This window comes from Daktulosphaira vitifoliae, unplaced genomic scaffold (genome assembly GCF_025091365.1).
Source record: "Daktulosphaira vitifoliae isolate Bord-2020 unplaced genomic scaffold, ASM2509136v1 Scaffold_1, whole genome shotgun sequence".
Lineage (NCBI taxonomy): Eukaryota > Metazoa > Arthropoda > Insecta > Hemiptera > Phylloxeridae > Daktulosphaira > Daktulosphaira vitifoliae.
Window position 1 is genome coordinate 32580468 of NW_026099572.1, and position 12819 is coordinate 32593286.

The 12819-nt window shown below is 25.9% G+C and overlaps 2 protein-coding genes across 9 annotated transcripts in view; one reads left to right on the forward strand and one right to left on the reverse strand.

Moving 5' to 3' along the window:
* Positions 1–12819, reverse strand: part of LOC126894237 (kinesin light chain) — a 30727-nt gene that overhangs the window by 7593 nt on the left and 10315 nt on the right. Inside the window, exons 1-6 of one of the 8 annotated variants that reach the window (XM_050665090.1) lie at positions 6076–6256; positions 5759–5956; positions 5123–5344; positions 4299–4392; positions 3223–3457; positions 2431–2518 (exon numbers count right to left, since the gene is read on the reverse strand). The exons of 3 other annotated variants lie outside the window; for them this stretch is intronic. In XM_050665090.1, the coding sequence (XP_050521047.1) occupies positions 2431–2518; positions 3223–3457; positions 4299–4392; positions 5123–5344; positions 5759–5947 (828 nt within the window). In that variant the 5' untranslated portion in view covers positions 5948–5956; positions 6076–6256. Of the gene's footprint in view, positions 1–2430; positions 2519–3222; positions 3458–4298; positions 4393–5122; positions 5345–5758; positions 5957–6075; positions 6257–12819 lie in introns of those variants that run through there. 4 more of the 8 variants (XM_050665097.1, XM_050665096.1, XM_050665095.1 and 1 more) reach the window with 4 other exon arrangements.
* Positions 8033–12819, forward strand: part of LOC126894232 (NK-tumor recognition protein-like) — a gene marked incomplete in the record, with an annotated part of 135127 nt that continues 130340 nt past the window's right edge. Inside the window, 6 exon segments of the mRNA XM_050665079.1 lie at positions 8033–8201; positions 9655–11133; positions 11757–11876; positions 11988–12084; positions 12363–12541; positions 12693–12803. Coding sequence (XP_050521036.1) covers positions 9655–11133; positions 11757–11876; positions 11988–12084; positions 12363–12541; positions 12693–12803 — 1986 coding nt within the window.

Below are 12819 nucleotides of genomic sequence, written 5' to 3' on the forward strand. Positions count from 1 at the left end.
AAAAAAAAAAAATGTTTAAATTATTATTATTCTATAAGTAATTGAGTGGGTTATGATAAAAAAATCACCCTGTATATATATATATATTTACGTGTTGTTATATTATATGTATATTGAAACATTAAATGTAATGTCATATGTTATATTAAATATTTATAGTTAATCAGTTTTTAAAATAATGAATTAACTTGTGTTGGTGATCACATATAAAGCATGCATATTACAATGACCACCAGTGAACTAATAATAAACTAACTGAACAAAACTTATTAAATTGGAAACAAAATTTTGGAATTACCTATTAGCTATAGAGAAAACATTAAAGAGACATGATATCAAAATACTAATATACTAACTAACTAATATACTTACTATTGATAATTATGTTACTGAACAGAAAATAAAAGTTACTAGCTCTGGATATAGTGAATTAACAGAATCAATTATGAGATGCTTAATAAGTCTCTGATTTATCAAGGTACTGAATGTTATTTTACATTAAAATTTACCTTGATAAATTGATCACTTATGGCTGATATTATTTAATATAGTTTTAATGCTAAATATTACAAGAAATTTTAATTAGTGTCTGAAATTTCAATATATATATAAAATGGTCCCAAAAAATTAAATGCACTGAAAATATTCCTGAACAATGGTTTAAATAAATAATGAGAAAGAAGATAGTTTTGTAGTAAACCAAACAAACAAAAGTTTTAACAAAATATTAACTAAAAGTTACAAAAGTAGCTATTTAAAATACTGCAAAGATAAATTAAAAGTAACAATAATAATAATAACATCAAAAAGTGTTGCTCTAGCAGATTGTTCGAAAAGTTTATAATAAAAAAAAAAAAGAATTTATTACCAAAAAAAATATGGTATTGTTAGGATTAATATGCACTCAAGAAATTTTATAAATAATATTTACAGTAAATTTATTAGTAAAGCTCAAATTTTTTGCATTTTTATCGTAACAGATCATTTAAATAGACGTCATAGTAATAATTTCTAATAATATTCTAATAATATAACATTGAAAAAGTTTAACTTATGTGCAAAAATTGTTAGATTAAATAGGTTTAGTCAGATTTTGAAAAAAATTATTTTAATTTGTTCATTTTTCAAAAAGTTATGGCAGTTTTAAGTATAAAAATATTTCATGTTAAACAGTGATTTTTACATAAAAATTATAAGTTTCGTTAAATTCAAAAGCTATTTTTCTATAAAAGAAAAAGTGTCGGGACAATTTTTTTTTTTGAACTTATAGTATTAATTGTAAGCTTTAATTTGACATATGTTTAAAGAATGCAGTAAATTTCCGGAACATTTTCAAAAGTTAAGTTGAAAAAGTTCTACTTTTTATACGTATTTTTCAAGTTTTGAAAGCCCCCCGTATAAAGGAAAATTGTCCTATTTAAATAAAAAGTATGTTAAATTAAAGAGGTATATATAATGTATTTAGAAAAAAAAAAAAATGTGTTGATACATATATTATTCAAAAAGTAATAGCAATTTAAAGTTGAAAATTTAAAATCGAAAATTTTAACACAAAAATAGCATTTTTTTTAACTAAGACAACCATTTTTACATAGAAATTTTACATAAATATACCAATTTTAAAAATTGTAATTTATTTGGATATCCCCCCATTTACGAGAATGAGAAATTTTTTTCCTTTTTGAAGTGTAATGTTTTCAACTAGATACGATTTCTGATCTTTTGACCAATTGTTCATCAAAATCGGTCAGAGAGAGCCAAGTAAAAATGGCAACAGACAAAAAAAAAACACATTGTGATAAAATTAATACCTTTTCAGCTTCGCATCAAAGCTAAAAATGTACAATTTTGTTCTTATAATTTTTTTATCCATTCAACTTAAAAAAATGACTGGTCAATAACAACTTTTGGACAAATACTTCAATAGTTACTCTCATTTTCATACTTTAGCGAGAGGAAGAGTACAGCCAGGAAATGAATAGTGATAAAAAATGCTGTACTCAGTCCTGACCTTCAGTCATTAATTTAATTTGTTAATAACTCCTGAAGTACTGGTTCAAAAATTGTTATTGACCAGTCATTTGCTGAATTATCTCAATTTCTATTTTATAAGCTAGTTTAATAAGTAGGTTGCCTTTTAAAAAAATATAATTGATATCCCTATGTTATAAGGGATGGACCTACAAATTGTATTATAACAGATAAATGGAAATACATATGTAACTAACAAAATTAAAATTTCAAAAATCTTATTATTTAAGAAAAATTGAGTGGCTAGCGTTAAAAGAATCATTCTGTACATAATATACTTAACAAAATAAAAGCTAACGTATAATATAAGCACTATGTTTCTCTAAAGAAAAATACAAACATTATCCTAACATTTTTACACTTGCTTATTTCATAATAAAAATTTTAATTAAAACTTACCGCAGGATGATTTTCGCCTAAGGTTTTTTCTCGGATAGCTAATGCATCATTTAATAAATTGGCTGCATCTTTATACTTATTTTGATCTCTTAAAAATAACAAAAAATTCAATTACACTTTTCATATTGTCAAAATATTAATAAAATTCTAGAGATATCCAAAAATACATTAAGTAGATGGAATATTCAAAGGCATACTTTTTCTAACTTAGTTCTGCTATTCATTTGAACATATAAATCTATATAATTAGCTTACTTTTTACAACAATATAAATATTTGACAATAAAAATTGTTCCTTTAACGTGATAAAAATGTGTGAAGAAATAATTAGATTTTTCAGTTATTTTATTATATTCAGATGAAAGTAATGGCTAATATGGGTATATTTCAATAAAATTATGTATAATTTATAATTTTTAGCAATATTATATTATCAAGGACTATAGTTTCCTGACTTTAACTTTATTCAGATTACATGGGTGTTGTTTGAAAACAAATTCTATAAGGGTATTAGTCACANTTGAAAACAAATTCTATAAGGGTTTTAGTCACATGCTTTAATATATAAGTCTGAAAAGAGAGCAATTCCATTACATTACCTTGTCCCACCCTAAAAGTACAAAGTTTATTTTTGGAGATACAAAAGTGTCCATAGAGGCTGTAATCTATCCAGCCCTGATGCAATCAACTCCTATACTATAAGATAATCTTAAACTAGGAATAGAAATAACTTTGTGTCCTAACTTTGCTTAAAACAAACCAAAAATTTTTTTTATTTATTCTGATATCTACCTGTAAACAAGTGCTAAAATATTTAACATTGTAGCAACATCCGGGTGATCATGTCCAGATGTTTTTTCTAGATCTTCTAAAGCTTGTTTGCACAAAGGTACAGCAACTTCATATCTGCCTTGAGATGCATATTGTATTACTAAGTTATGTAATGTTCTTAAACGAGCAGGAATTTCATAACCTGCTCCAGCGTTAACTTGCTGTGCAAATTGTGAAGGTGGTGTTGGTGACAATGCTTGAATTTAATTATTAAAAAATAAAATAAGAATAAGAAACTAAGGAAAACAAATCAAAATGAACTTAAAATAATAATAGTAACATAATGTATAATAGTGAAAAAATGATAATAAAATAAGAGAATAAATTAGAAAGAAATTTTTTCAAGTTATTATTTAATATTTAACTTTATAACATTATATATATAGATTTAATAACACATTATCACTTATCATTAACAAAGTTTTGTAAATTTTAGGAGGATAAATCCTCTCAAAACTCGCCAAGAATTCACAATGAATGTATTTGAAAAATAACTGATTTTATAATTTTTGAATGTACTATTCAAAAATTATAAGTGTACTACTTTAGCTACTTGCAAAAGACTAACAATGCATTCATTTATTTCATTCATGTTGCTTCCTAACAATTTAAGCGCTGTTTCTATCATTTTTTTGTAGTAATATTAGCCTTAATTTTTGCAGATTTAGAATCATTAAATAGATAGTCATTGTTCTTTTCAATGTGCTATAGTCATCAGGGATTGATGGTTGGTCATCGAAAGTGTATCAGAAATCATGTGAAAAAAAGGCACTATACTAAAACCTTATACTAAAAAAGTTAGTAGTAGAGACTAACCAATAATAGAGACTACCACCTAGCACTTTTAATTCACATTCTCGTACACTTCCATGAAAGTTGATATACATCATATCAATATATTTAAGGGGGTAGGAGAAAAAATGTTTTAACTTTGTGCATGATAAGAATAACTGCTTATACATGTAACTATTTAACAATGGCATGACAATTATTATTTTTACTCCCAGTGTAATAATAATGATTAAACTTTAAATTACTGTTTCTTTCTTCATTGTCATCATCTGGAAATAAATCTACCACTGGATCATCATTTTTAGATTTTTCTTGTTTGTTTTCAGTCTGATCTTCAGTCTAAAATATAATAAAAAATATTAAAAATGTAGTTCTTTTTTGACTTATTATGTTCACAACTATTTTAAATAAATATCATATATTTTTCGTATATACAAAAAAATGAGTTGAACAAGTAAATATGATAGACTACACATGTTTTTAGAATATTCAACCTATAAACAGTTATTCAAAAAAATGTTACTCTTATGAGATGTGTTATTGATCAACAATTTTTCCAAATTATTTTGATTATATCTGATGAAGATAAATTATATTTATTAATAGGCACTTTTTTGACAAACTTTATATTAGTTATTTTCTAACTTATGTATCATAAAGCAATTATATACTGTCTGACTTTTATAAGTGTGCTATGAAATTATTTTATATAGACTTACTATTTGTCGGGAGGTTAAGTATGGCACTGCTTCTGTACATAGTAAAACAAAGTACTATGCCATGAAGTCAAAAAGGTTAGGATATACTGTCTTAAATTAAACATTTATTTAATATAAGTTGTTATTATCAGACCATAAAAATAAACATACATCAAGCATAATAACAATAGAACGATGTTGATAAAATTAAGTTTTTAATTTGATTTTTATTTTACATAAAAAACTTTAAAAATAGCTTCGAACTAAGATTATTGATCTATTAGGATGCTAATAAAAAAATATTTAAGTAGTTAATTTTGATATTGATATTAGATATTTTGATATTGGTAGATTTTTGTAGTAATTATTACCTTATCAGCATCAAATTTGCTAATAGACGCCATGAATTCAAGATGTTTATTTTGCTCATCTAATAATGCAACAGCTTGTTCTGATGCTTGCAATTTCTGTTGAGTGTTTGCCAATTCATCACGAAGCCATGCGTTTTCTTGACATAGCCTACGTACTTGAGTTCTTAACTTTTGTTTCTCCGCTTCAACATTTTGAAGGTGAGATGCTAATGCCAACATTACCTAAATATTATGATAATTTTAATTAATTTTTTAAAAGCACTTTAACAAAAGGATACTGTATGATTGTGTATTAAAAAAAAAAAAAATGTACGTATATATAATTTTTATTTGAAAGAGCCTACATTAAAAAATTCAAATAACTATTATAGTACAGTTAAGTAACATATAATACAAAAGCAAGTTATTTTTGGTACCGAGATAAGATATTTTAATTGAAAACCTAACACATGCCTGTACACATTACTTTTTACCTAACTGGTTTCAGATTTTATACTCAAAATTTTAATATATAACAATTTATTTAACTTCTAAAAGTTAATTAGATTTTTCTAATCATCTGTTTCATGAATGTTTCACAATTTTGTATTGATTAGTAATAATAAATAGAAATAAATATTTTTTAGAATCTTTTACCTGAGCTTCTCCTAGACCTAATTCAGTCATATCCAATGTTTTTTGGAGCATCAATTGTTTTTCTTCTGGTTGGGTAAAATTTTGACCTGACGGATTATTGGACGCAATCAACTCATTTTTCAGAGCTTCTAATCCCTGAGCAACAGTTTTAATGCCAACCACCATTTCTTCTTGAGACATCACAGTCATTTTGACTATCTATTATTATGTCATATATACAATTAATTCAATGCTAACTTATAAGAAAAAATATAGTTGAAAAAATCTGAGTTAATTATTTACAAATAATTAATAATTTAATTATAATTTGTACCTACTTGGTTAGTCTTTACATAAAAGAATAAAATCAGACAACAATTTTTTTTTTTAAAATACACATTAGTATTTAAAAATAGTATTCAAATTATTAATGACAAACTATATGGATAACAGTTAAAATAATACTATAATAATAAAATACTCAACAACGTTCTAAAATAATGGAATCTTTCACAATATTCTTCACTTGATAGAAATTTGTCTGCTTAGGTAGATTATTTGATTGGTTGTGGGTTGGTGACATCACTTTACCACATATCTGGTAACCACGATTTCGATTTGTTTGAGAAGAATATGTATCTTGGTAATGTTCACAAGTTGATAGCATATATTATAATACCAAATATTAATGTGATGTGTCCATCAGTACTATCAGATTTATTTGTTATAGAAATACGAAGAAGTTATTTTCGCTTTTCTAGTTTACCATTTTTTTTTTTGTAAGAAAAAATGTTTTATTACTTTTTAATAAAACCCTTAAAAGTTATATTTGGAAATAATCAAATTAAAAATCGTACATTTAGTACTTGGTTTAGTTAGTTTTAGATAGGGATAGTATATAAATTATAATTATTGTAATTTATTGTTAATGTCAATAATAATAAATTAATACTCTCACTTATTATCAAATTGAAATAAAAGTACCAATCAATACGTTCTCATAATGATACAGGAGCATCATTAGTGTACTTGAAATTCTATGATATTTTTAGTGTCTAAATCTAAAATGATTTCTCCCTCTATTAATACCTTTTAAATTCATCCAACCCCAGCAATCTCTGTGATATTTTTACAACCCAAAAAAAAGTTTAGTTGAAAAACCTGATTTAACCGATGCTTTACAAAGCCCGAACATCAACACAACATGGCTTACAAAAGCCACCGAAGTATTATAAGTGTGTTCCTTTCAGATTAAAAGCTGATTCTTTATCATTTCTGAGAACCTTTTTTAAGTACACATTTCTAAATTTTGATACTATTTTAATAAGAATTCTTGAAGGGGGAGTAAAATGTCACTTTAAAATCTCTTACTAGTTATGTCACTAGACCTGAGAAAATCATATTAGCAGTCTAGACCTAAAATACTTTCTCATCGAAGCTGAAAAAAAATTATCTCTTCAAATATCCAGAAAAATGGTATATAATATAATATAAAAATATTTTTAGGCGAGGGAAAATTATAAAAATTCTGTTTAAATTCAGCTTAATAGTTTCATATCCAGGTGTGACTAAAATATCTACACAGAGAAGCGGTCATTACCCCCTCCCTTGGATTAAAAAATCACTTTAAAATAAGATTACTATATTTTTGTATAAGAACTTTCCATTGAATAATCTTAGGTATGCCACTGCTACTTACGCGGCTTATACACAAGTTGAATAACAATAAACCTAATTTTAAACTTTTTTAACTATAAAAAAATGAACTATTTAAATTTTCCATGTTAGACTTCATAATACGTTCACGCGTAATTACAAGAATTTTATTATTATTTTCGACCAATTCTGAAATACGTGATTCATATTTTTCACCGTCTTCCTCACTTAAAGTCCCGTATAATATCTTTTGTACTTGTTTAAATTTAAATTTTTTTAGCCTTCTAGTTTTGTCTATGATTTGCGAAGCCCACATGAATCAAAATTAAAGAAGTTTAAAGATTCAATCCTTTACTAAAACAAAATTTGAAAAATCATATTATAATTATCATTTTTAACATATTTTTTTCAATTAGCAAATAATAATATCGGATAAAATTTGTAAAAATATTATCATAAAGACAAATAATTAATCATAACAAAGTATTATTGAAAATAAATAACTTTAATTTGAAGATCGTCAAAGAATTGTCATTATCAAAAAATATTGGTAAATTTACAAAAGTTTCATCGTGCTACGAAAAATCGCAAAAAAAATTGATACATAATATCGATAGTATCAAACGTACTGTTATCTACCGTATATTGGTGCCTAGGTTGTTGTTTGTCAAATCGCATCTCTTATTATGTTTTAAGATTTAGTTTTAAGTTATAACACGTTTTTTTCTTTAATGTGGCTAAGTGTTTTAAAACATAATATTTTTTGTTTTTATTATTGGATTGCTTAAGAACATAATCGTAATAATAAGTAAGTAAAAACTGTTTATAACTATGTTTAAAATTCTGCTATCAGTTATTTTTTCTTATGATCGAAAGTAATTATTTATAAAATTTGAAGACATTGGGAAAGAGTAACATTCTCTTGTATAATAGTATACATACTTTTACAATTTTTCCATTCTTATTTAAATTTTTTACTTTGCATTTAATACTTAAAAATCATTTTTTTTTTTTAAATCTAGAACTATTTGTTGCTCTCATACTTCTCTATTATGAGAAAATTTTTTTAGGTCTTTGCAAGTTCTTTTATTATCTATAACACGAATTCTGCCTTTGGTTTTCTTGTTGCTATGTGGCCTTCAACATCTTCAATTATTTTCTTTAAAAAACTTTCATCTCTTAAAATGTGTCCTATTATCTTATTTTTTTTGGACTGAATACATTTCCATAGTTTTCATTTTTATTTTATCTTATACCTTCTCATTTGTTATCCTCTCTGTCCACTATATCTTAAGCATTTTTCTGAAGCATCACGTCTCAAAGACTTCAAGACCATTTTTTTCCATTGATAATGTTTCACATTTAAAAAGTCCAACACTCCATGTATAACTTTTCAGGAATATCTTCTTTATCTCCAAGCTAACATTAGTAGTTAATATATAACTTTTGTCTTGAAAAGCTATTTGTCGCCTATGCTATACTGGAGATTATAATTATTTTGCTCTGCCTATCCTCTGTTTTATTGCTTCTAAGATATATGAAATGTTGTATTTGACTTATTTGTTTATTTTCGATCTTAATATTGAGTTGGACAGAGTTAGTTTTACTTCATAACTTTTGTTTTCTTTTTGTTAAATTTCATTCCATAATTATTTTTAATATTCCATGTAAGTAAGTCATCCTGCGTACAGTTATTCTAGGTATTCCTTCTATCTCTTTACATATTACTCAACTGTTAAAAGTATTTCACCCGTTTTACTTTATAGAGCATTCTCATTGAATATTCTTATGCTAAATAGTTTTTTCACAATCTCAAAAACCAAGTCACTTCTTCCTTTTTCCAATTCTTTATCTATTGGTACACTGGTTATCTCACCATTTTCCATTGGCTTCCCCTTTGCTTTACTTTGAATGATATTTCTAATTAGTTTGTAGTTTTATTGACTTTCTATATCCTTTTAAACTTTCTACTTTCATTTATTATTTCTACAATTTCTTATATAATTCAGGGCAAAGTTTTTCATTTCTTTTGTCTAGTCCATAATCTCTTACTATCTATCTGTCATTTTATTCTCCTACTATTAAAATTTTATATTTTGACCATGTCAAATCAATATTGTAAATGCTTCTATGCTCCTCCCATTTTTACTTGTTCTTGCTAAAGCATGACTATTTATTTTAAACCAAGCTATTTAGTCTGTCAAATCCAACTTTGTTTTTATTTTATTCACATTAATAATTTAAAGTTAAATATTGTTAAGATGGAAAGAGGAAATCGAGGATCAAGAAGATCTAGAGGTCGACCATTCATCAGAGGTTATTATCGTGGAAGAACACGAGGTAGAAGTATACTTAGTAGTAGAACACCAGATCCTCGAGAAAAATTTGAAAGCTATGATGACAATGAAAAAAGTAGTACTCACGAAGAAAAATCATGGAGCTCACCATCTGATAAACGTCATAAAACAAGAGAAAACTCTCGATCACCTTCCAAAGAGAATAATGATAATAACAATGAAAGAAATTCACCTTCAGAGAAAAAAGAATATTACTCTGATGCTAAGTATCATAAGCATTCATCAGATTATCCTTTTAGAGATCAAAGAAGACCATACCAAAACAATTATTGGGAAAGAAGTACTCGTGGAAGACCTTACTCTCCTCAAAGCCAATATCGAGTGAGACCCTATCACTCTCCTACTAGAAATTCAAGACGTTACTCTCGGACTCCTGAAAGACGCCGTTCACATAGTAGATACCGTTCACGCTCTCATACATCAAGTCGATACCGATCACATTCACGTTCAAAAAGTAGATCTAGGCGTCCTTCTCCTTCAAAACATAGATCACCTAGAAGAAGATCTATATCAAGGCATCCAAAAACTTCAGATGAACACAACAAATTTTCAGATAAAAATAAAATCATTAGAAATACTTCCGATAATAGTAATGATTCTGATGACTTTGTTGAAAAATTAGAAGCTTCTAAAAATTCTAAAACTCCTAGGAGAATTGAATATTCAGGTAATGATGATGATGAGTATTGGATCGAAAGTGGTAAAAAAAATGAAAATATTCCTAAAGAACCAAAAACACCAGGGAGATCTAATTTTTCTTCTAGAGCTCCCAAAACTCCTGGTCGATTAGAACTTTCTGCTAAAGATGATGATAATTACTGGGAAAATTCACAGTCTTCTAAAAGTGCAAAGAAAACCCAATATTTAAATACTTGGGACGATTCTCCTATTCGAGAAGAACCTTTTTCAAAAGCACCAAAGACTCCTGGTAGAAAAGAATTTTCTTCTAAAGATAGTGATGACTACTGGACAAAATCTTCACCAAAAATTAAAGAATTATACTCAAAAAAAAACAAAAATCAAAATTTATCCTCTATATATGTACAAGATCTAGGTTCTTCTAATTCAGAATGTGATAATTCACCTAAACAATATAGATCAATGTCAATAACAAATTCTGATAAAAGTGACACACCACAACCACTATCACTTACTGAAAAATCTAGCAAATCTACTAATCCTAGCAGTATATCACAAACATCTATTTCTAAAATATCTAAAAACATATCTGAATCACTTCCTCCAACAATAGGGTCTGAAAACTTGTTAGGTTATGGTTCTCACTGGACAGGAATGTCAAATACATCTACTTCATATTTACCAACTGATAACTTTTCTCAACCTCAAGTAACACAGTTTACTGGATATCAACATCCAATAGTTGTAAGTTGCATAAAAACTATAATTGTTGATATTAATAGTAGAATTAAACATTTTTTTATTGGTTTTTATGTTTAATTGTTTTCCTAAATCTGGTATTTGTATGAATTTTATGCTTAATTATATTTAAATATATTTAGCCACTATCTCTAAAAGTGAAGTATTAAAAAATTAGTTAAAAGTTTCTAAACGGATGTGTGTGATAATATTTGAATGCAACACTAATCAGACATAGCCAAAGTCTTATTTCTAGGGGGACAAAACAAAAACTTTACCCTCACCACAATATTATGAGGTTAAACTTTATTATTATAATATTATGAACCCTATGGACTTCTTATTCATTCTTAATACTTTTTTTGGAAAAACCATTTGATAGAATTAAAACAGTAGCAAGTTGAATAAAATTTGGTAAATAACTTAAACCTTTATCCATTAAATAAAAGTTAGAATCTGCTTTCAGGTAAAAATGGTATCTTAGTGGCTAATCTGTCCCCGGGATTAGCAATTACACTTTTGAAAAAAGTGTCAGTAATCACATTTTTCATATCTTAATCAGTTAGCATTAAACCGTAACTATTAATTAGTATTTGATGTAACACTTAATGCTAAGTTTTTTCATATAGCCTCAAAATTCTCAGTGGTATCAACCAAGTTATCAACAATATGGATCACAGTATCAACAATTTGAACAGAAACAATCTATTCCATTTAATCAAGTTCACCCAAATTTAGAACAAGTTGTGGTATAAAATAATTTATTTATTTCAATACTATTATTTATTTATTCATTAAACTGCAGTTTCACGGTTGCTTTTTTAATCTAATACTAATTTATAATTATTTTATTTTATTAGAGTTACCAATCTTCAAATCAAGGTTTATTCAATTGTGATTTAAAACAAGTAATTGATATATCAAAACCTCCTCCCAATGTCACCTCTATAACTCCAGGTATAAACAATTATATTATTCATATTACATAATGTAAATTTTTTTTTTTTACATATTGAAATTAAATTTAAAAAATTAAAGTGTTATATTTAAAAAGATATTATAGTGCTGAGATGTGCAATTTGTGGAACTAGTTCAAAAAATATTCTAAAAAGAGCAAGTTAAAAAAAGTTATTTTTAAGAATTCAAATCAAACTCAATAAATTAATAACATACAATTAAATTAAATTGATGAATTATTTAATTAATTTCTTAAAAATTGTTAAATTTTATACTAGATGTTCAATCTAAAAATGTTCAAGATAATATGTTTGAGATGCAACGTGAAACTTATACTACCAAATTAATGAGTTTGAAAAAAGAGCTGGAATTCTTGCAAATTCAATATGATCAATTTAAATCAGATAATTCTAATGGTCATTATAATGATGAATTAAAACAAAATAGAAAAGCACAGGTATGTAATAATATTAATGTGTTATTATATATTGCATTAATTATTAGGTATTTAAAAAATTTTCTTATTTAATGAACACTCTGTATAAATATTTATATTAGATATTTACTACTTATTTAATGTAAATTTATTTTTAAAAAAATATTTTTAGGATGATATAAATGGAAAAATTAAAGGTGTCAATAATATTCTTGAAGTATTGAGCACAATGATACCTAAAAATTCTGTAAATGATATTAAGAAAGTAGAAACTCGAAAAACAGTATGCAATTTATTTT